Genomic DNA, 25425 nt, shown 5'->3' with positions numbered 1-25425 from the left:
CAAGTGCATTGATATCAATTATTAAACATCTATAAATACACAGATATCGCTAGTTTTGTATTGAAAAAATTGTTCATAGTTTCCTCATAGACTATCGTGCAAAGTGGATCAATATTTTCGGTGAAATTCAAATTCAAATTTCTCGTACACACATGCACTTTTTACCTCCCACTTCAAGCGAAGTAGTACATTTACATTATTATTATTATTTATTTATTTCTTAATAGCGCACTACACTACGTCCCAGTGCTCTGAACAAAAGTAAAAATTTACTGATCACAAATAATCTCTAAAAAGACACAATTTCAAATGGCGTTTAAAAGACGCAATCGAACAATCTCGTACAGTAATATCAAAAGGAGTTCATTCCACAGCAACAACTAAAAAAGCACGAAAGCCGCAATTTTGTCTTAGTGTACCTTGTATTACGCCTCGTTAAAAGAAGTTTATTTTGATGAACGAAGAGTACGACGTGGTGTCTGTATATTGATCAACGACCTCGAGTAATCTGGACAATTGCCACTCAGAATTTTGAAAGTAAGGAGGATTATTTTAAACTTAACCCTTTCCTTTACAGGTAACCAATGAAGCTTACAAAGAACAATCTGAAATATAAACTTACTCAAATTTCTTTGTGTCGATAATTAGGCGTTCAGCGGTATTTTGGACAGACTGGATTTTTTCTAACTCTGGTAATTTCGAATTCAACAAATGAGGCTGTTGCAATAATCCAGCCTTAATGTTACAAAAGCATGATATTGTATTAATTTCTCTACAGTTTTTGCATCAATAAGGGTACGAATTTTTCCAATTTTCTGACATTGACGGAATTATATCAAAAGTGCCGACTCTAAGCGATTTCAGCTTTCAAATTGTTCCATCTTTTTGGAACCGTGACGGAACCTCTGTTTTGCCATCGTTCAGAATTAGCATGTTCGACGTCATCCATCGACGTATATGAACTACAGTCTGTTCAAGGTCTAATCTAACAGCTTCAGGATTCTTACAGACTACATAGGCCTTACAATTGTCCACATATAACAAGTACTCTAAGCAATGGGCAGAAATAATATAAGTCTAGCACTAGCCTAAATGAGGCAAATCGACGTGTTGATACCAAAACTAACTAGATGGCAAAATTAAGCGGGACCTATCACTAAGTGACCTATTATGAATACAGTCTCAGTCTGCCTATAAAAAAAGCTCACGGTCCGATCAGAGAGTTGTCTTGTTAATGACGAATAGTCATGTATCTCGATAAAGATTTTCGACGAAAATTTAAACGTGGAATTCTGAAGCACGGAACACTAGTCTCACTCTGTCTCTCTCTCTGTCTCTCTCTCTCTCTCTCTCTCTCTCTCTCTCTCTCTCTCTCTCTGACGTTTCCATTCTGGCAAACGTTCACAAGAACACAGAAGTCTGATCCACACTTCTACTATCAGTAATAGGCATGAATACGATGTACATACACAGTGCTTACAGCAGCGAAAGCGAGGTGGTAAGGTGTGAGTTCATATACAACCAAAGTAAATAATTCATCAGCACACTTAGTCACGCCATATAGAGAAATATGCGAACTAAACAGCCAGAACTATGTTCAACATATTATGACAGCATCTAAGATTACAAAGAATAAATTTGATCACAGAAGATTTATAAAATTACCGAGGTACCGTCTTCCCATTTCCATTCTCCTTCGCTTTCAATGTCATTGGCTCCGATCCACAGGTTGTATTTGCCTTCAGTATACCCTGACAAGAACGAAAGGAAAGGTGTTAGAATGGTGATGGGGGTGTGGTGGTTGACATAGTGTTCATATAGTGATACAAGTGCTGATGACGTCGCGTTTCGTCTGACTCACACTGCGGCTAAAATTGACCAAAAGCGCCGTGTACTTGATCAAGCAATACATAGCGAATCTATTGTGTTCAGCGCAATGGTTGGCACGAGGTGGGTGAGTCTTATTGTTACATATATGCGCCGCATAAAGAAGTGCGACAGCGACACCGAATGCATTTCACATGTGTGAAAAGGTGGATTGTCCGTCACATAACATGTGCAAAACTAGGTTATATCATGCTATTTGATAGAAATGTGGTATTCAGGTACAATTAAAATTGAAACAGGAAATCAGAAATCGAAAACTTTCAGCCTTTGTGTGCCCTGGAGGGACTTGCTTCCTTAAAAAGCTTGTGCTATTTTAAAATGAAAAATACCTACATTTTAAAATGTGTATTCACTTCAGGTAGTATGCACCCCGAAAGTGAAAGACTTAAACTTTCGCTCAAACTTTCCTCAAGGAATCTTTCAACCATTCTCTTTCAAAATCAAGAATAAAATTTGGGAGGCTACTGTGCAAATTTTGGTTCGAGAGAAACAAATTACCGAAGATTTACCGATATTAAAACTTAAAAATGGCTGCAATGCCTGTGTTAACTCTGCAGAGAAAAATAAAATTTTCGATTCTCGAAAAACTAAGAAGTTTTCTTACACCCAAAGCTTAAAAATGAATCCCCACATGTGGTATATCGGAAAAATACAAGAGTTTGAGAGTCCTAATATCTGTCCCCGAGGCGCATTCTACATGAAAAATGACAAGTTTGCCGATAAATACTGAAATACAACATTATCGAAATAAAAGGGATGGTCCAAATTTAACTGGCATTTTTATACTAGTTAGACTAACATTCTGAGTTGTGATTGCTAACAATAGGGTCAACTGGTAAATGGAAGAAACATTGTACAAAAAACGACTTGCTAACTCCGAAATATCACGACACCCCAGCCCGCCCCAGGCCATCCAAACCCCCCTCAAAATCCTGCAATCTCTGATGCGTCATCAAACAAAAAAACACAGCTTGTGATTATGACTCCCCAAGTATATCCGGAAAATTTCAGGCATGTCTCAAGACGTGAAAGTTCTCTCCTTTGATTGCTCTAACAAGCCTGCCAGGTAAAAAGATTATTTATAAACAAAAAGCAACGTAATCAATGCGTTGAATGGCGTAAGTGCTTTGCTATGAGTATGCACTATAGTAAGACCAATGGAAACACATTTTTGACTCCGGTTACCGACCTACCCTACGTTTTACCCGCCAAGCGAAACTGAGCACGTAAAATGCTACGAGTACTGCGTCTCGGCATGTGGGTATATTGCACTGATTCGTCTGGTGAATGACTTACAATATAGGTAGTCTAGCAGAAATAATACGACATAAAATCTTCGATATAAATCATAAATTTGAAACCGGACGGAAACCTCTATGAGTTGCATGATTAGGGATGATTTTTGGCGGGTTATCGAGAGCTAGGTCGAACTTCAACTTGAAGTTATCAGACACAGTGCAAGTTTGCAGAGAGTCATTGAAAATCTCAGTAAGATGTGCCTTTTTACAATAACAGGGTTCTTAAAGATCTCTGTTTTAATCGTGTCACGGCGACAAGTAGATGACAGCGGTAAACAAATCATATTATTACTTTAAATTGAGATATAATTCCAATCCTGAAACATTAATTAATTACGACAGCCGTTTTGTAATGTTGTGTCCTTCAGTGTAGTAAATCCCCGTGATGTTTCAAGCAGATTCCACGCTGCCATAACACAATTAGTGCGGGCCTGGAAGTTTAAAGTAATACTACCAACCTTTCAGATATAAATCCTCTTCAACATTATTGACCACAGCTAGTGTACCACCAAATGCGATACACATTTTTCTTGCTTCATTGTAGGTGTATATTGGGAATTTGTAGGAAATGTAGCATTTGTCATTGAAATAGTCCCAGCCTGGCTCACAATCTGACATATAAAGACATGCAGATGTAAGGGTTTTCAAGTCGAGTTGGAAGAAGAATCCGCTTTTTGATTTCGAGGACAAAGGCAAATTAGATCACGTTTGGAAAAGTAAGTGTCGTTGCTTTCAACGCACGACATAAACTCCTTCAAATTCTTGAGTTTTGCTAGATATTTAAGCTTTTTAATATAGTTTTCAGTCATGATATGGCGAAGTCATCGCTGTTAAATACATTAATTTCACAAATTGGTAAGGTTGTGAACCTCGACGAGGCAACGATGTAGAACAAAATAAATGTTTTGATGACAACAAAGATTAACCGGAATGAGCAAATTGCTGCTTACTGTGATATTCTTGACCGTTGCATTGAGCACTGATGAACAACATGATCAGGCCAAGGAAAACGGTCACACCGGACTTCGAAGAACGCGCCATCGTCAAGGATACTCGACAGCCTAAAGAGAGGATGCAGAGAAAGATAATCTACTACATAAAAGTTCCGTATTGCAAAGCAAGAGTTGATATGTTCGCTCCCTAATCTAGTGGAAAATACCATGGAAATACAATCAATCGCAATCCTACAAAATAACAAATCAAAGTAATACTTAAAGGGAAGCGGTCGTCGGAACTGCGGATGTGCGACTTTCTTGTCTACAAACCATGTATTTCATGCACTATATATAGATACATCATGTCAACATAGCTGCAACATTTAAATTTTACTATGTACATTATGAAAAACTGTTTTAACTTTCATCAATCGCCAACGTAACTTGGATACAGTATTTACAGCGGTCGTAGGGGTCTCTAGCGACCTTTGAGCGCAGTTCCGAAGACCACCCCCCCCCCCACCTTTAAAGCGCAGTGGTCGTCGCGCTGCGCGTGCGCGATTTTTTTGTTGATAAACATAAATGTTTGTAAACATAAGTCTTCTCAACTTCAATCGGAGTGAGATGGGAGCGGTCCCTCACTTTGTTTAACGCCGTTGTAAGACTCAACATCATGCAATAGTAAAATATTAAGATCGGAAACGAACTTCAGTATAGTATTTCTATCTATAAACTCATGTAAGGCTACGAACATCGAGACACTCTTCACATCATGTCGGTGAGTTTACCACATGCAGTCACAGTGAACAAATGGCTTTGATCGCGCGCGGTCACGCTGGTTGTACACAATGCTATGTACAGCACGGTAAAAATACATCACTAAAATGATAAACATTGTATATATACCGGGTATGTAGGCCTAGACCAGCAACAAGCACAATGCCTAACACAAAAATTACACTCAAGACCATGATCGGCAAGCCAGAGCAGGACACGGGAGATGCTGTTGCTTCGATAAGGGAGAAGGTCACCGCGTTGACGTACACGAATGTATGAGAATCCGGTCCCACAACCAGCTGCACAACGTACCGGCCCCGCGACGACTTGGCCCACGACCCACTGTTGATCACTATTTCTTACTTCTTCTAGTAATACGTGGCAAGAATTAGTCAAATGACAGGACAAAATAGACAAAACAAGCGGGTTTTCGCGGCTTTTGGCAGCAAACACATAGGGACGTATCGAGAGATTCTGTGCATGGTCATGGCAGAGATCCATGAACGGCGAGCTAATGTAGGCCTACCGGTGCTACGCCCCGTGCTACGCAAACTTCGTTGTTGTACCTCCTGATTGCCGGGTAAGTCTGAATTCCCTTTCAAATGAGATAACCCCCATATAACAAGAGGACCTATGAAAGGTCCTTCGCCTGTACTCGGAATTCTCGTTTGCACCCACCAACGGGGTAAACTTCCTTGTGGAGTTGGATTCTCCACAGCCGAGTGTAGCGCGCCATATACCCGGTTCTCTTAATATGGAAAGCCGTTCGGGACCCCGGCGACAACAGTCAAACTATGAAAAATTGCATAGGAATGCAGCGGCGACAACTGTTACACAATCTGGCTGTACAACTGGCGACAACAACAAAATTTTGATTGACGGCACCGACAACTCCAGAGCCGACAACTGTAGAATAACACCCGACACCTACAACTTATCACCCGACACCTACAACTTAAAGGCGACACCTACAAGTACAGCTAGCTCACTGGCCCGGCAGGGGCAGCACTGTTCATTTGGAAGCGCCTGCGCACTTTGATTGTACTCGATGCCGCTGGCGACAACTCCAGTCAATTCAAGCGGCGCCTACAACAGTGGTTTGTTCATTAGTAAACGCATGCGCACTAAGTTGTACCAAAATCCGCTGGCGACAACTCTTGGCACTGCTTGCAGCGGGATAGAGGGAGTACGCGCGTTTGGGAGTCCTGTCATCTGGTTGTAAATATGTCATGTGGTTGTTGGCTATGACACACCCATATTTGGTTATGTTTCGATGTCAAAGATCAGAGTTGAAAGTCCAAGCATGGGTAATTCCTTGCATTCTTGATACCTTGTGCTAGCTCTGGTTGTCAAAGCACGTTTTCATTTGTGCCATTTCGAAGCAAGTGAGTACAAGTATAGTAGTCTGTTCGATTCTTGATCGTAGGCTTGTAACACAAGGATACGATTTCTCATATATCTCTGGTGTTAGCATGCAGGCGGTTTTAAAATTCAAGGGTCTTTAAAATTCAGAGGTCAGACGAAACCAGGTCTACATGACAGTTCGCCTCTGACTGTGTCTACATACATCAGTCATCATGATCGACCTCGACAGATTCAGCACTTTAGTGTTTGATCGTTATGGTCCAAAGCCGTACAAAGCTACTGTGCTTGCTTTTGTATTCATGGCACTGCTTCAGTAAACAACGGTCGAAAATGTTCAAAGCATTATAAACCTGGTTGCATGGACACTCCGGCGCATCTCTCTTAGTGTGCTATGGCTGTGACTTCTAAGTTTTCCCAGTGGTTTATCATCTTTCTATGCTATCGCCAACTAATTTAAGTTGTCTAATCAAATATTTTTGCAGAATCTGCATTTGGAGTATGCTAGTCACCATGTGTCACCTGGTTGCATGGACACTCTGGTGCATCTCTCTTACTGTGCTAAGGCTGTGACTTCTAAGTTTACTCATTGTTTTCATCTTTCTATGCTATCGCCAACTGATTTAAGTTGTCTAATCTAAATATTTTGCAGGAACTGCATTTTTAGTATGCTGAGTCACCATGTGTCACCTGGTTGCACGGACACTGGTGCATCTCTCTTAGTGTGCTATTAGGCTGTGAATGCTAAGTTTTCTCATTGGTTTCATCTTTATATGCTATCGCCAACTGATTTAAGTTGTCTAATCAAATTTGTTTGCAGAATCTGCATTTGGAGTATGCTAGTCACCATGTGTCACCTGGTTGCACGGACACTCTGGTGCATCTCTCTTAGTGTGCTATAGCTGTGACTTCTAAGTTTTCCCATTGGTTTTCATCTTTCTATGCTATTGCCAACTGATTAAGGTTGTCTAATCAAATTTTTTTGCAGAATCTGCATTTGGAGTATGCTAGTCACCATGTGTCACCTGGTTGCACGGACACTCTGGTGCATCTCTCTTACTGTGCTAAGGCTGTGACTTCTAAGTTTTCTCATTGGTTTTCATCTTTCTATGCTATCGCCAACTGATTTAAGTTGTCTAATCTAAATATTTGCAGGAACTGCATTTTTAGTATGCTGAGTCACCATTTGTCACCTGGTTGCACGGACACTCTGGTGCATCTCTCTTACTGTGCTAAGGCTGTGACTTCTAAGTTTTCTCATTGGTTTTCATCTTTCTATGCTATCGCCAACTGATTTAAGTTGTCTAATCTAAATATTTTGCAGGAACTGCATTTTTAGTATGCTGAGTCACCATGTGTCACCTGGTTGCACGGACACTCTGGTGCATCTCTCTTACTGTGCTAAGGCTGTGACTTCTAAGTTTTCTCATTGGTTTTCCTCTTTCTATGCTATCGCAAACTAATTTAAGTTGTCTAATAAATATTTTTGCAGAATCTGCATTGGAGTATGCTAGTCACCATGTGTCACCTGGTTGCACGGACACTCTGGTGCATCTCTCTTACTGTGCTAAGGCTGTGACTTCTAAGTTTACTCATTGGTTTTCATCTTTCTATGCTATTACTAATTGATATAAGTTGTCTAATTAAATTATTTGCAGGAACTGCATTTTGAGTATCCTGAGTCACAATGTGTAACCTGGTTGCATGGACACTCTGGCGCATCTCTCTTAGTGTGCTAAGGCTGTGAATGCTAAGTTTTCTCATTGGTTTTCATCTTTATATGCTATCGCCAACTGATTTAAGTTGTCTAATCAAATTTGTTTGCAGAATCTGCATTTGGAGTATGCTAGTCACCATGTGTCACCTGGTTGCACGGACACTCTGGTGCATCTCTCTTAGTGTGCTATAGCTGTGACTTCTAAGTTTTCCCATGGTTTTCATCTTTCTATGCTATTGCCAACTGATTAAGGTGTCTAATCAAATTTTTTTGCAGAATCTGCATTTGGAGTATGCTAGTCACCATGTGTCACCTGGTTGCACGGACACTCTGGTGCATCTCTCTTACTGTGCTAAGGCTGTGACTTCTAAGTTTTCTCATTTGGTTTTATCTTTCTATGCTATCGCCAACTGATTTAAGTTGTCTAATCTAAATATTTTGCAGGAACTGCATTTTTAGTATGCCGAGTCACCATGTGTCACCTGGTTGCACGGACACTCTGGTGCATCTCTCTTACTGTGCTAAGGCTGTGACTTCTAAGTTTTCTCATTGGTTTTCCTCTTTCTATGCTATCGCAAACTAATTTAAGTTGTCTAATCAAATATTTTTGCAGAATCTGCATTTGGAGTATGCTAGTCACCATGTGTCACCTGGTTGCACGGACACTCTGGTGCATCTCTCTTACTGTGCTAAGGCTGTGACTTCTAAGTTTACTCATTGGTTTTCATCTTTCTATGCTATCACTAATTGATATAAGTTGTCTAATTAAATTATTTGCAGGAACTGCATTTTGAGTATCCTGAGTCACAATGTGTAACCTGGTTGCATGGACACTCTGGCGCATCTCTCTTAGTGTGCTAAGGCTGTGAATGCTAAGTTTTCTCATTGGTTTTCATCTTTATATGCTATCGCCAACTGATTTAAGTTGTCTAATCAAATTTGTTTGCAGAATCTGCATTTGGAGTATGCTAGTCACCATGTGTCACCTGGTTGCACGGACACTCTGGTGCATCTCTCTTAGTGTGCTATAGCTGTGACTTCTAAGTGTTCCCATTGGTTTTCATCTTTCTATGCTATTGCCAACTGATTAAGGTTGTCTAATCAAATTTTTTTGCAGAATCTGCATTTGGAGTATGCTAGTCACCATGTGTCACCTGGTTGCACGGACACTCTGGTGCATCTCTCTTACTGTGCTAAGGCTGTGACTTCTAAGTTTTCTCATTGGTTTTAATCTTTCTATGCTATCGCCAACTGATTTAAGTTGTCTAATCTAAATATTTTGCAGGAACTGCATTTTTAGTATGCCGAGTCACCATGTGTCACCTGGTTGCACGGACACTCTGGTGCATCTCTCTTACTGTGCTAAGGCTGTGACTTCTAAGTTTTCTCATTGGTTTTCATCTTTCTATGCTATCGCCAACTGATTTAAGTTGTCTAATCTAAATATTTTGCAGGAACTGCATTTTTAGTATGCTGAGTCACCATGTGTCACCTGGTTGCACGGACACTCTGGTGCATCTCTCTTACTGTGCTAAGGCTGTGACTTCTAAGTTTTCTCATTGGTTCATCTTTCTATGCTATCGCCAACTGATTTAAGTTGTCTAATCTAAATATTTTGCAGGAACTGCATTTTTAGTATGCTGAGTCACCATGTGTCACCTGGTTGCACGGACACTCTGGTGCATCTCTCTTACTGTGCTAAGGCTGTGACTTCTAAGTTTTCTCATTGGTTTTAATCTTTCTATGCTATCGCCAACTGATTTAAGTTGTCTAATCTAAATATTTTGCAGGAACTGCATTTTTAGTATGCTGAGTCACCATGTGTCACCTGGTTGCACGGACACTCTGGTTCATCTCTCTTACTGTGCTAAGGCTGTGAATGCTAATTTTTCTCATTGGTTTTGCTCTTTTTATACTATTACAAAGTGATTCAAAATCAAAATTTTATGCAGTCGTCTGCTTTAGGAGTATGCTGAGTCACAATGTGTCACCTGGTTGCACGGAGTCATGTGGTACATCTCTCTTTCCCTTATAAGGCTTTGTCATCTAAGTTTCTCCTATGTTTTGCTCTTTTCATGCTATTAAAAAGTGATTCAAGTTTTCAAATCAAAATTTTATGCAGGAATCTGCTGTTAGATCATGCTGAGTCAGAATGTGTCACCTGGTTGCACAGAGACTTTGCAGTGGTATAAAACTTGCTAATTAAGGGGCGCTGCACCCAACACAGGGTATTTTGCACCAAAATCACTTTTTGTAGACATTCATTTAATTTAATGAAATTGTTAACCCAAGATTAAAATATTATTATTTGGGTTCATCTTCAAGGCTGTCAAGCAGTCGTAGGTTGCTTGATAAAGAAGTGTTAATTTTTGCAAATGTTTGCAAATCACCCAATTTCCTGGCTTCACTATTCTTCCAATTTCAAGATTTCCAAACAATTTAACTCCATACTGACTTGGTCAAACTTTCTTAAATTTTCACATTATTTTCTTTAAATGTTGTTAAACAAAACTTTTTTTGATTGGCAATAAAGTTCTTACATTTTGAATAAGAGGCATTTTAATTTGTATGAGGATCATGTACTGTAAAATATGTTCAGATGTAACCTGCCAAACGAAGGAAATGACGACCATGTTAAAAGTGATATTTTATTCAAATCATATGTGTCACTGCCCATTTGGGGCAACTGTTGTCAGCTCCACTTATACATAACCATTGCAAGACTAATATCATTTTTATATGCAAAGTAAAACATAAACTGTGTCTTTTGAAGGTTTATGGCATGTCTGTTGAAAACAGAGAGTATTAAAAAAAGAATACTTTTTAATATGAAACGTCTGTTAACAGTGTTTATTCATTCTGATGTAATAATGGATTTCTGTTTGTTTTGACAGTATCTTTGAATGATATGACACTGCCTTAACAACAGATGGAAGAGGAATGTGAAAGAAACGTCAATGTAAGTAGGGTATTAGTTCATATGTTGCTACTCACATTGGTGTACCATTTTGTAGTTACAACTTGAGCTGTATCCTGTGAATGGTTTTGGGATAATTGTGTAAGTTATTATATTACAACTCTCAAAAATTTAGAGGGCCTGTAATGCTTACTTTTGATATTATTTTCATTATTTATATTTGTCCACTGTAAGTTGTTATTTTACTACAAAAAGATTGCTAAAAAATCAATATTTAGCTTGTCAGCATAGCATTTGAAATATACAAAAATGTATTAATAGTATATCTATATTTCTATTTTTCTCACTCAGGTTTGTTGTAGACTACATCACAATTGTGTTAATTGTTGGAGGAGGCTGAAGTTTACTTATGTCAAGGAAAAGAATGGTTATGCTTGAAGAAGCAAATAAACTCTAGTATTGCCACAGAAATCTAAAGATACTGTTCTGCAGGGATAACCTTATTGACATTTGTTCATATTGTTATGAAATATTTTAAAACTTAAATTTTAAGGCAATTATTGTCATATTTAACCAAAAATATCATTCAAAAGTTCTGGTCAGACACATTAATATTGATTATACATGTCCCTTAGGATGGCAGCAATAAGATTTTGTAAAATCGTGCCAAGATATGCAACTTTGTATTTTTGAGATTATTTTGGTCATTGTAGATCTATTTTTTCTTCAAAACTCCTTGTCAGACTTTTTGATATTCAGTATACAGGTCCTTAGAATGACTTAAGTCAGATATTTTTATACAGTGAGAAAATGCAAAATTTTGTATTTTTGGAGCAATTTTTGTCAATTTCGGTCAAAAAGTGCTTTTGTCTCATTGGTGTTTATCTGATAGCTTTGCATTTTCTTATAAAAATCCCTGGAGACTACTAAGCCAAATCATTTTTCAAACTGGGGGAACCAATGATTTTTTGTTTTTGGAGCCAATATATTAGTCCGCAAGCTTGAATGACCTATTCCAACCCGGAATACCTTGTAAATCAATTTTGAAGACACTGAAATAATGTAGTTTTATTTGATGCCAATTTGTAGTGAAATATGATCTAGAAAAAAGTTGTGAGCTTATGTTTTATGTAGTGGATCAACTTTAGCAAATATTTCATGGAGGAAACCCCATACACTGATGAGGGATTTCAATCCACAAGAAGGCATATGGCAAGATGCACCATACCAATAAAACAGACTCCAGTTTATTTGTATCAGTTCGAATCATTTTGTTACATAAACAAAAAAACCTGTCATGGTATCACTTAATTAAGTAAATCTTCACAAAGATGAAGGCAGCCGAGTGAAATCATGTGTAGATTGAATAAGATGAGTGATGAATGATAATATCAGGTAACTTCACCACACAAACTTACTTACACAAACAAACTTGTGTATAACTTGACTCTGAGTAAATCTTAACATTTCAAGCAAGGACCATCAAATTTTTATTGTTGATCTACAAAATTGAAAAGTGGCTGTTAAAACGGAATTCTGCCCATGAAAATTGAAAGTTCAAACTCTTTGCAAACACAATAGTATTTTGAGTGAATAAGTGGAAATAGGAATACTTCTTTTTGTTTGTCAGATAGGAGCAATACTGTGCCCTTGGTGGTATATTTTTAAATGACTTGCAGAAATTGATATTTATTACTGTTGTTATTATTGCTAACTGTTGTTTTGCCTGATTGAGGCACACACCTAGCTATCCTATGGATTCTCTTGAACATTATCACAGTACAGCTACATGAGATACCAGGCCGCTGCTAGTTGAAACGCCTATTTGTAGGGGTTTTAATGACTGCTAAGCTAGTACGAATTAGTAATGTAGATATTGTGAGTTCAAGCCTCATAAAATGCATCAGCAAGACTGCATCAAAGTTGACCACTTTTACTGTACATGTTGTTCACAAATTAAAGGCCATCAAGAATATTTTATGGGTCTTTTAGAGTAATTTAACATAAGGGCCTGGGGGGGGGGTCAGAGGAATGTGAGGGTAGTCACTCAAAAAATTGAAAGCTACAAGGTTGTTGTTCAAAATTGGAAAGAAAGAAGGGGGTTGCTCAATTTTTGGTACAAAATGAATTGAAATACCTCTCAGATTGCACCATTTCATCAATTTCTCAAATTCTTAATGCGACCCCCTGTCACTTCCTCTCCCCCTGGGGTGTTCTGACAGTTTTACTTAGTAAAAAACAAATAGAAAACACCTAATATTGCACCAGACTGCATCATTGAACTCATTAATTTCTCAAATTTCCGACGTGGCAGAGGGGACACGCCTCTCACACTTTTCCCCTGTTTGGGTGTTCTAACAGTTTTACACAAATTGATAACATCTCTCATATTGCACCAGACTGCATTATTGCACACATCAATCTCTCAAATTTTCAACACGAGAGGGTACAACTACTCTGACACTGCCCCACCCCCAGCCTCCTGACTGTTCTCCTGTACTTTCAAATTCTGCCCTGTCAGATATCTTAGTGGAAACCTTGTCATGATACCCATCCAAAATAAACAATACTGTATGGTAAACAATACTATATGGTTGGATAGTGGTTACAGCATGAGCTTTTGTATCTACATTTTATTGTGACTTTGAATTTTCTTTGCCGGTCACATCTTTTTCAACTGTCATGAGGTAACCGATGATATTCCAGCAGGATATGAAAGGTCCGTACTATTGCTGTAGTTTTGTAAATGTTACAAATACATGTCTTGGTATTTAACTGGTCTAAGTGGGGAGGGGAGGGGAGGGATCAGTCAAAATTTCTGTGTTAGAGACTGGGTTACTCAAATGCATTTGGGTTGGCATGGGGTTTACTCGAAATTTCAGAATACTATGAAATTCCCCAGACTTCCCCCCCTAGGTCGTAAATAATTACAACTCCCTAAGTAAGATTTTTACCACAGGAAAACGCTAATTTTATTCACTCTTCATCCTTTGTTAACCTTAGAAAGTTTGATTATGTAAAATTGTGTTGTTACTTGTTGTAATCTTGAATTGTTGAAATGAATAAAATCTTGGAAAGTAAAACATGATCCTGTGTCACTGTTGTTCCTGTCTTGTTTCACCATCAGAGAAAAAAAAAGATTCTAATAAATTCACACCCAATTGCTCTACCAAAACAGAAAAATTATTGAAATTTTTCAGGCAAAACACACGCCGTCTCACCAGTAATACTTGTAAGTTCAATGCAACTCTGCATAACATGTTCGGACGAGAGAGGTGACCATAGAGGGCGAACGTCCTACTGGTACTCGTGTGACAGGCTTGCAACCACATGACATACTCCGAGTGCGCGCGTACTGGTCTACAGTGCTTGCAGCGGCGGCGACAGTGCTGCTCATTGGTAGGCGCATGCGCATTTACATGATACCAAATGCCGCTGGCGGCAACTCTGGGCACTGCTTGCAGCGGCGGCGACGGTGGTGCTCACTACCAAACGCATGCGCATTTAGATTATACACAAGACCTACCAGTCCAGTCTGACAGTGCTGTTAATTTTTAATTGTCAGTAATGCAGTTTTAAGGTCTATTGGGAATATTAGGAACTGTCACATGTATACTTCTCTCTCTCTCTCTCTCTCTCTCTCTCTCTCTCTCTCTCTCTCTCTCTCTCTCTCTCTGTGGTCCTTTTGATCTATAGTAAGATTGGTTGTTTAACCTTTAGTGTAATTTATATATCATGATCCCATAAGGGGATACGATTTCAATAAAGATTTTACTTTATAAACTATCGTTGCAGTCTGGACGCAATAGCTGAAAACGAAGTTAAACACCATTGATTCTTGGGGGGATATGGAGGATTTTGAGGAAAAAAAAAATTGTCGCCAGGTGAGATAGAAGGAAAAAACATTGACCCTGTCATGGCCTGAGAAAAAAATTGTCATAACAGACAGAAGTGAAAAAAAAAATTGTCACAATGCACCAAAAATTAGCAAAATTTGGAAACCCTATTCTCATGTATTCTTTGCCGGCGCGCCGCCATAGGCAGCGCAAATGTTTTTACCACAAGCAATTCTTATGTTTTTTCCCAGCACTTATGATATAAGCATGCACTACATAGGTCTACTTTACACCTCAGTACACTCAATGTTTTCCTTCCCTTTTCTGACCCAAGAAATCATATTTCAGGATTTCTGTTGCAATATCTCAATGGCATAGGCACTATCTAAAGGGGACTTTTGACTTCTGTAAATTGTGAAAATTTTAAAACACAAGACAGGAGTCAATAAACTAGTGTTAAAACCAATATATTATTCTCTCAATATAAATATATTAGAAAGATGTACAAGTTGACAATGAAAAATTGAGGAACAACAAATATAATGAAATACGAGGGGGTCACTAAAAATTGAAAACTTCAGGGGCCGTTACTCAAAATGTGGAGAGGAAGAAAGGGGGCGGGTTACTCAATTTTTTTGCGCGAAATAAATTGAAACACATCTCAGATTGCACCATTGCATACATCCATTTCTCAAAATTTTCAATGCGAGAGGGGGGCACCCCCTCTCGTGCTCTCCCCCCTTGGGTCTTCTAACAGTTATACTGGTAAAAGACAAATTTAAAATATCTATCGGATTGCACTACACTGCACCGTGGCGCACATCAAAATTTTCACAGGATCTAGGACAAAACTGAACTGTTGTGAATTCATCCTTTATTATCACAGAAACATGTTTTAATTTACCTCAGTTCAATGACCATTTTGACAGTTAAACATACCATATTCATGCTTTTCATTAGAAGCTGGCAGCTGGAGAAATGACACAAGAACTTGAAGGTCACAGATTTTCCGTTCCTGTATATTTATTTATCTTCAGTCTCTGGCAAACAGAACTGTTTTTCACAAATTGTATTGTCATTGTTTGGTTGTTGAATATTGTGACACAAACACTGATTATGCAAAAAATGTAAAAAAATATTGCAGTGTTCAATGTCATTTTCAAACAGTTTTACCGAGTGCAAAATAACCTGAAACTCCTCTCAGATTGCACCATTAAACACATCAATTTCTCAAAATTTCCAATACGAGAGGGGGAAACCCCCTCTCGTGCTCTCCCCCTTGGGGGTATTCTAACACTTTCACTTAGTAAAAAAATTAAAAAAAACTCTCAGATTGCACCAGACTGCACCATTGCACACATCAATATCTTAAAAATTTCCATGCAAGATAGGGGAAAGCCCCTGTCACACTTTCCCCCTAAGCCTCTCGCGCGTTCTCCCCCTGTACTTTCAAATTCTGCCCTGTCAGATATCCTAGTGAAAACCCTGTCATAATTAAACAATATACTATATGGTTAGATACTGCGTGAGCTTTATTTTATTGTGACTTTCAATTTCATTTTGATGGGTTCACCTTTTTTGAACCATCATAAGATAACTGATGATAGTCTAGCAGAGTACATCAGGATTTCAAAGGTCTTTACTGTTGCTGTATTTTGTAAATTTTTACAAATACATGTATTTAACTTTTCTAAGTGGGGGGATCAGTCAAAATTTCAGAGTTAGAGAGGGGAGTTACTCAAATTCATCATGGTTGACGGGGGGGGATGTCACTCGAAATTTCGTATCCCCTTATGGATCATGATATATAAATTACACTAAAGGTTAAACAACCATCTTACTATAGATCAAAAGGAACCACATGAAGAGAGAGAGAGAGGAGAGAGAGAGAGAGAGAGAGAGAGAGAGAGAGAGAGAGAGTAGTATACATGTGACAGTTCCTAATATTCCCGATGCATTACTTACAATTAAAAATTAACAGCACTGTCACACTTGTAGGTCTTGTGTATAATCTAAATGCGCATGCGTTTGGTAGTGAGCACCACCGTCGCCGCCGCTGCAAGCAGTGCCCAGAGTTGCCGCCAGCGGCATTTGGTATAATGTAAATGCGCATGCGCCTACCAATAAGCAGCACTGTCGCCGCCGCTGCAAGCAGTGCCCAGAGTTGTCGCCAGCGGATTTGATAGAGGGAGTACGCGCGTTTGGGAGTCCTGTCATCTGGTTGTAATATGTCATGTGGTTGTTGGCTATGACACACCCATATTTGGTTATGTTTCGATGTCAAAGATCAGAGTTGAAAGTCCAAGCATGGGTAATTCCTTGCATTCTTGATACCTTGTGCTAGCTCTGGTTGTCAAAGCACGTTTTCATTTGTGCCATTTCGAAGCAAGTGAGTACAAGTATAGTAGTCTGTTCGATTCTTGATCGTAAGTTTGTAACACAAGGATACGATTTCTCATATATCTCTGGCTAAGGTTGTCTAATCAAATTTTTTTTTGCAGAATCTGCATTTGGAGTATGCTAGTCACCATGTGTCACCTGGTTGCACGGACACTCTGGTGCATCTCTCTTACTGTGCTAAGGCTGTGACTTCTAAGTTTTCTCATTGGTTTTCATCTTTCTATGCTATCGCCAACTAATTTAAGTTGTCTAATCTAAATATTTGCAGAATCTGCATTTGGAGTATGCTAGTCACCATGTGTCACCTGGTGGCTACATGGACTGTGCCACACTCTGGTGCATCTCTATAGTGTGCTATGGCTGTGACTTCTAAGTTTTCCCATTTGTTTTCATCTTTCTATGCTATTGCCAACTGATTAAGGTTGTCTAATCAAATTTTTTTGCAGAATCTGCATTTGGAGTATGCTAGTCACCATGTGTCACCTGGTTGCACGGACACTCTGGTGCATCTCTCTTAGTGTGCTATGGCTGTGACTTCTAAGTTTTCCCATTGGTTTTCATCTTTCTATGCTATTGCCAACTGATTAGGTTGTCTAATCAAATTTTTTTGCAGAATCTGCATTTGGAGTATGCTAGTCACCATGTGTCACCTGGTTGCACGGACACTCTGGTGCATCTCTCTTACTGTGCTAAGGCTGTGACTTCTAAGTTTACTCATTTGTTTTCATCTTTCTATGCTATCGCCAACTGATTTAAGTTGTCTAATCTAAATATTTTGCAGGAACTGCATTTTTAGTATGCTGAGTCACCATGTGTCACCTGGTTGCACGGACACTCTGGTGCATCTCTCTTTAACTGTGCTAAGGCTGTGACTTCTAAGTTTTCTCATTGGTTTTCATCTTTCTATGCTATCGCCAACTGATTTAAGTTGTCTAATCTACATTTTTTGCAGGAACTGCATTTTGAGTATGCTGAGTCACCATGTGTCACCTGGTTGCACGGACACTCCGGCGCATCTCTCTTAGTGTGCTATGGTTGTGACTTCTAAGTTTCCCAGTGGTTTTCATCTTTCTATGCTATCGCCAACTGATTTTAAGTTGTCTAATTTAAATTTTTTGCAGGAACTGCATTTGGAGTATGCTGAGTCACCATGTGTCACCTGGTTGCACAGACACTCCGGCGCATCTCTCTTACTGTGCTAAGGCTGTGACTTCTAAGTTTTCTCATTGGTTTTCATCTTTCTATGCTATCGCCAACTAATTAAGTTGTCTAATCTAAATTTTTTGCAGAATCTGCATTTGGAGTATGCTAGTCACCATGTGTCACCTGGTTGCACGGACACTCTGGTGCATCTCTCTTAGTGTGCTATGGCTGTGACTTCTAAGTTTTCCCATTGGTTTTCATCTTTCTATGCTATTGCCAACTGATTAAGGTTGTCTAATCAAATTTTTTTGCAGAATCTGCATTTGGAGTATGCTAGTCACCATGTGTCACCTGGTTGCACGGACACTCTGGTGCATCTCTCTTAGTGTGCTACGGCTGTGACTTCTAAGTTTTCCCATTGGTTTTCATCTTTCTATGCTATTGCCAACTGATTAAGGTTGTCTAATCAAATTTTTTTGCAGAATCTGCATTTGGAGTATGCTAGTCACCATGTGTCACCTGGTTGCACGGACACTCTGGTGCATCTCTCTTACTGTGCTAAGGCTGTGACTTCTAAGTTTTCCCATTGGTTTTCATCTTTCTATGCTATCACCAACTGATTTAAATTGTCTAATCTAAATATTTTGCAGGAACTGCATTTTTAGTATGCTGAGTCACCATGTGTCACCTGGTTGCACGGACACTCTGGTGCATCTCTCTTACTGTGCTAAGGCTGTGACTTCTAAGTTTACTCATTTGTTTTCATCTTTCTATGCTATCGCCAACTGATTTAAGTTGTCTAATCTAAATATTTTGCAGGAACTGCATTTTTAGTATGCTGAGTCACCATGTATCACCTGGTTGCACGGACACTCCGGCGCATCTCTCTAGTGTGCTATGGTTGTGACTTCTAAGTTTCCCAGTGGTTTTCATCTTTCTATGCTATCGCCAACTGATTTAAGTTGTCTAATCTAAATATTTTGCAGGAACTGCATTTTTAGTATGCTGAGTCACCATGTGTCACCTGGTTGCACGGACACTCTGGTGCATCTCTCTTACTGTGCTAAGGCTGTGACTTCTAAGTTTTCTCATTGGTTCATCTTTCTATGCTATCGCCAACTGATTTAAGTTGTCTAATCTAAATATTTTGCAGGAACTGCATTTTTAGTATGCTGAGTCACCATGTGTCACCTGGTTGCACAGACACTCCGGCGCATCTCTCTTACTGTGCTAAGGCTGTGACTTCTAAGTTTTCTCATTGTTTTTCATCTTTCTATGCTATCGCCAACTAATTTAAGTTGTCTAATCTAAATTTTTGCAGAATCTGCATTTGGAGTATGCTAGTCACCATGTGTCACCTGGTGGCTACATGGACTGTGTGCCACACTCTGGTGCATCTCTATAGTGTGCTATGGCTGTGACTTCTAAGTTTTCCCATTGGTTTTCATCTTTCTATGCTATTGCCAACTGATTAAGTTGTCTAATACAATTTTTTTGCAGAATCTGCATTTGGAGTATGCTAGTCACCATGTGTCACCTGGTTGCACAGACACTCTGGTGCATCTCTCTTAGTGTGCTATGGCTGTGACTTCTAAGTTTTCCCATTGGTTTTCATCTTTCTATGCTATTGCCAACTGATTAAGGTTGTCTAATCAAATTTTTTTGCAGAATCTGCATTTGGAGTATGCTAGTCACCATGTGTCACCTGGTTGCACGGACACTCTGGTGCATCTCTCTTAGTGTGCTACGGCTGTGACTTCTAAGTTTTCCCATTGGTTTTCATCTTTCTATGCTATTGCCAACTGATTAAGGTTGTCTAATCAAATTTTTTTGCAGAATCTGCATTTGGAGTATGCTAGTCACCATGTGTCACCTGGTTGCACGGACACTCTGGTGCATCTCTCTTACTGTGCTAAGGCTGTGACTTCTAAGTTTTCCCATTGGTTTTCATCTTTCTATGCTATCACCAACTGATTTAAATTGTCTAATCTAAATATTTTGCAGGAACTGCATTTTTAGTATGCTGAGTCACCATGTGTCACCTGGTTGCACGGACACTCTGTGCATCTCTCTTACTGTGCTAAGGCTGTGACTTATAAGTTTACTCATTTGTTTCATCTTTCTATGCTATCGCCAACTGATTTAAGTTGTCTAATCTAAATATTTTGCAGGAACTGCATTTTTAGTATGCTGAGTCACCATGTGTCACCTGGTTGCACGGACACTCTGGTGCATCTCTCTTACTGTGCTAAGGCTGTGAATGCTAATTTTTCTCATTGGTTTTGCTCTTTTTATACTATTACAAAGTGATTCAAAATCAAAATTTTATGCAGTTGTCTTCTTTAGGAGAATGCTGAGTCACAATGTGTCACCTGGTTGCACGGAGTCATGTGGTACATCTCTCTTTCCCTTATAAGGCTTTGTCATCTAAGTTTCTCCTATGTTTTGCTCTTTTCATGCTATTAAAAAGTGATTCAAGTTTTCAAATCAAAATTTTATGCAGGAATCTGCTGTTAGATCATGCTGAGTCAGAATGTGTCACCTGATTGCACAGAGACTTTGCAGTGGTATAAAACTTGCTAATTCAGGGCGCTGCACCCAACACAGGGTATTTTGCACCAAAATCACTTTTTGTAGACATTCATTTAATTTAATGAAATTGTTAACCCAAGATTAAAATATTATTATTTGGGTTCATCTTCAAGGCTGTCAAGCAGTCGTAGGTTGCTTGATAAAGAAGTGTTAATTTTTGCAAATGTTTGCAAATCACCCAATTTCAGGCTTCACTATTCTTCCAATTTCAAGATTTCCAAACAATTTAACTCCATACTGACTTGGTCAAACTTTCTTAAATTTTCACATTATTTTCTTTAAATGTTGTTAAACAAAACTTTTTTTGATTGGCAATAAAGTTCTTACATTTTGAATAAGAGGCATTTTAATTTGTATGAGGATCATGTACTGTAAAATATGTTCAGGTGTAACCTGCCAAAAGAAGGAAATGACGACCATGTTAAAAGTGATATTTTATTCAAATCATATGTGTCACTGCCCATTTGGGGCAACTGTTGTCAGCTCCACTTATACATAACCATTGCAAGACTAATATCATTTTTATATGCAAAGTAAAACATAAACTGTGTCTTTTGAAGGTTTATGGCATGTCTGTTGAAAACAGAGAGTATTAAAAAAAGAATACTTTTTAATATGAAACGTCTGTTAACAGTGTTTATTCATTCTGATGTAATAATGGATTTCTGTTTGTTTTGACAGTATCTTTGAATGATATGACACTGCCTTAACAACAGATGGAAGAGGAATGTGAAAGAAACGTCAATGTAAGTAGGGTATTATGTTCATATGTTGCTACTCACATTGGTGTACCATTTTGTAGTTACAACTTGAGCTGTATGCTGTGAATGGTTTTGGGATAATGGTGTAAGTTATTATATTACAACTCTCAAAAATTTAGAGGGCCTGTAATGCTTACTTTTGATATTATTTTCATTATTTATATTTGTCCACTGTAAGTTGTTATTTTACTACAAAAAGATTGCTAAAAAATCAATATTTAGCTTGTCAGCATAGCATTTGAAATATACAAAAATGTATTAATAGTATATCTATATTTCTATTTTCTCACTCAGGTTTGTTGTATACTACATCGCAATTGTGTTGTTGGAGGAGGCTGAAGTTTACCTTATGTCAAGGAAAAGAATGGTTATGCTTGAAGAAGCAAATAAACTCTAGTATTGCCACAGAAATCTAAAGATACTGTTCTGCAGGGATAACCTTATTGACATTTGTTCATATTGTTATGAAATATTTTAAAACTTAAATTTTAAGGCATTATTGTCATATTTAACCAAAAATATCATTCAAAAGTTCTGGTCAGACACATTAATATTGATTATACATGTCCCTTAGGATGGCAGCAATAAGATTTTGTAAAATCGTGCCAAGATATGCAACTTTGTATTTTTGAGATTATTTTTGTCATTGTAGATCTATTTTTTTCTTCAAAACTCCTTGTCAGACTTTTTGATATTCAGTATACAGGTCCTTAGGATGACTTAAGTCAGATATTTTTATACAGTGAGAAAATGCAAAATTTTGTATTTTTGGAGCAATTTTTGTCAATTTTGGTCAAAAGTGCTTTTGTCTAATTGGTGTTTATCTGATAGCTTTGCATTTTCTTATAAAAATCCCTGGAGACTACCTAAGCCAAATCATTTTTCAAACTTGGGGAACCAATGATTTTTGTTTTTGGAGCCAGTATATTAGTCCGCAAGCTTGAATGACCTATTCCAACCCGGAATACCTTGTAAATCAATTTTGAAGACACTGAAATAATGTAGTTTTATTTGATGCCAATTTGTAGTGAAATATGATCTAGAAAAAAGTTGTGAGCTTATGTTTTATGTAGTGGATCAACTTTAGCAAATATTTCATGGAGGAAACCCCATACACTGATGAGGGATTTCAATCCACAAGAATTAGAAGGCATATGGCAAGATGCACCATACCAATAAAACAGACTCCAGTTTATTTGTATCAGTTCCAATCATTATGTTACATAAACAAAAAAAACCGGTCATGGTATCACTTAATTAAGTAAATCTTCACAAAGATGAAGGCAGCCGAGTGAAATCATGTGTAGATTGAATAAGATGAGTGATGAATGATAATATCAGGTAACTTCACCACACAAACTTACTTACACAAACAAACTTGTGTATAACTTGACTCTGAGTAATCTTAACATTTCAAGCAAGGACCATCAAATTTTTATTGTTGATCTACAAAATTGAAAAGTGGCTGTTAAAACGGAATTCTGCCCATGAAAATTGAAAGTTCAAACTCTTCGCAAACACAATAGTATTTTGAGTGAATAAGTGGAAATAGGAATACCTCTTTTTGTTTGTCAGATAGGAGCAATACTGTGCCCTTGGTGGTATATTTTTAAATGACTTGCAGAAATTGATATTTATTACTGTTGTTATTATTGCTAACTGTTGTTTTGCCTGATTGAGGCACACATCTAGCTATCCTATGGATTCTCTTGAACATTATCACAGTACAGCTACATGAGATACCAGGCCGCTGCTAGTTGAAACGCCTATTTGTAGGGGTTTTAATGACTGCTAAGCTAGTACGAATTAGTAATGTAGATATTGTGAGTTCAAGCCCCATAAAATGCATCAGCAAGACTGCATCAAAGTTGACCACTTTTACTGTATCATGTTGTTCACAAATTAAAGGCCATCAAGAATATTTTTATGGGTCTTTTAGAGTAATTTAACATAAGGGCCTGGGGGGGGTCAGAGGAATGTGAGGGTAGTCACTCAAAAAATTGAAAGCTACAAGGTTGTTCAAAATTGGAAAGAAAGAAGGGGGTTGCTCAATTTTTGGTACAAAATGAATTGAAATACCTCTCAGATTGCACCATTTCATCAATTTCTCAAAATTCTTAATGCGACCCCCTGTCACTCCTTCCTCTCCCCCTGGGTGTTCTGACAGTTTTACTTAGTAAAAACAAATAGAAAACACCTAATATTGCACCAGACTGCATCATTGAACTCATTAATTTCTCAAAATTTCCGACGTGGCAGAGGGGACACGCCTCTCACACTTTTCCCCTGTTGGGTGTTCTAACAGTTTTACACAAATTGATAACATCTCTCATATTGCACCATACTGCATTATTGCACACATCAATCTCTCAAATTTTCAGCACGAGACGGTACAACTCCTCTGACACTGCCCCACCCCCCAGCCTCCTGACTGTTCTCCTGTACTTTCAAATTCTGCCCTGTCAGATATCTTAGTGGAAACCTTGTCATGATACCCATCCAAATAAACAATACTGTATGGTAAACAATACTATATGGTTGGATAGTGGTTACAGCATGAGCTTTTGTATCTACATTTTATTGTGACTTTGAATTTTCTTTTGCCGGTCACATCTTTTTCAACTGTCATGAGGTAACCGATGATATTCCAGCAGGATATGAAAGGTCTGTACTATTGCTGTAGTTTTGTAAATGTTACAAATACATGTCTTGGTATTTAACTGGTCTAAGTGGGGAGGGGAGGGGAGGGATCAGTCAAAATTTCTGTGTTAGAGACTGGGTTACTCAAATGCATTTGGGTTGGCATGGGGTTTACTCGAAATTTCAGAATACTATGAAATTCCCCAGACTTCCCCCCCCCCAAGGTCGTAAATAATTACAACTCCCTAAGTAAGATTTTTACCACAGGAAAACGTTAATTTTATTCACTCTTCATCCTTTGTTAACCTTAGAAAGTTTGATTATGTAAAATTGTGTTGTTACTTGTTGTAATCTTGAATTGTTGAAATGAATAAAATCTTGGAAAGTAAACATGATCCTGTGTCACTGTTGTTCCTGTCTTGTTTCACCATCAGAGAAAAAAAAAGATTCTAATAAATTCACACCCAATTGCTCTACCAAAACAGAAAAATTATTGAAATTTTTCAGGCAAAACACACGCCGTCTCACCAGTAATACTTGTAAGTTCAATGCAACTCTGCATAACATGTTCGGACGAGAGAGGTGACCATAGAGGGCGAACGTCCTACTGGTACTCGTGTGACAGGCTTGCAACCACATGACATACTCCGAGTGCGCGCGTACTGGTCTACAGGCGGATTTTGGTACAACTCAACTTAGTGCGCATGCGTTTACTAATGAACAACCCACTGTTGTAGGCGCCGCTTGAATCACTGGAGTTGTCGCCAGCGGCATCGAGTACAATGAAAGTGCGCAGGCGCTTCCAAATGAACAGTGCTGCCGCTGCCGGGCCAGTGAGCCAGCTGTAGTTGTAGGTGTCGGCTTTTAAGTTGTAGGTGTCGGGTGATATTCTACAGTTGTCGGCTCTGTAGTTGTCGTTGCCGGTCAAAATTGTGTTGTTGTCGCCAGTTGTACTGCCAGATTTGTGTAACAGTTGTCGCCGCTGCATTCCTATGTAATTTTGCATTGGTTTGACTGTTGTCGCCGGGGGTCCCGAACGGCTTTCCATATCTTAAGCTTGACACCGACGTTCATGCAGACCACGGAACAGTGTTTCTTGCTGCAGCGGGCATTGCTCTGCGAGCTGTAGATTTCTGAAGCTTGCGTTTTTGTCAATTGTA

At 38.6% G+C, this 25425-nt stretch overlaps 1 protein-coding gene and 2 long non-coding RNA genes across 3 annotated transcripts in view; 2 read left to right on the top strand and 1 right to left on the bottom strand.

The window, feature by feature from the left end:
* The window catches only part of LOC139138652 (neurocan core protein-like), a 60219-nt gene that overhangs the window by 19007 nt on the left and 15787 nt on the right, over positions 1-25425 (bottom strand). Inside the window, exons 2-4 of the mRNA XM_070707133.1 lie at positions 4136-4246; positions 3644-3796; positions 1666-1751 (exon numbers count right to left, since the gene is read on the bottom strand). Coding sequence (XP_070563234.1) covers positions 1666-1751; positions 3644-3796; positions 4136-4226 — 330 coding nt within the window. The 5' untranslated portion in view covers positions 4227-4246. The remainder of the gene's footprint in view (positions 1-1665; positions 1752-3643; positions 3797-4135; positions 4247-25425) is intronic.
* LOC139138644 (uncharacterized) lies at positions 5974-13981 on the top strand. The gene is made up of 3 exons (XR_011553651.1): positions 5974-6282; positions 10871-10935; positions 11245-13981. It is a non-coding gene; the product is annotated as an uncharacterized lncRNA (long non-coding RNA).
* LOC139138643 (uncharacterized) lies at positions 16964-23753 on the top strand. Its single transcript, XR_011553650.1, has 3 exons — positions 16964-17118; positions 21546-21610; positions 21920-23753. It is a non-coding gene; the product is annotated as an uncharacterized lncRNA (long non-coding RNA).

This window comes from Ptychodera flava, chromosome 8 (assembly GCF_041260155.1).
Source record: "Ptychodera flava strain L36383 chromosome 8, AS_Pfla_20210202, whole genome shotgun sequence".
Lineage (NCBI taxonomy): Eukaryota > Metazoa > Hemichordata > Enteropneusta > Ptychoderidae > Ptychodera > Ptychodera flava.
The sequence above is the reverse complement of the archived record's forward strand: the minus strand, read 5'-3'. Positions and strand labels throughout refer to the sequence as shown.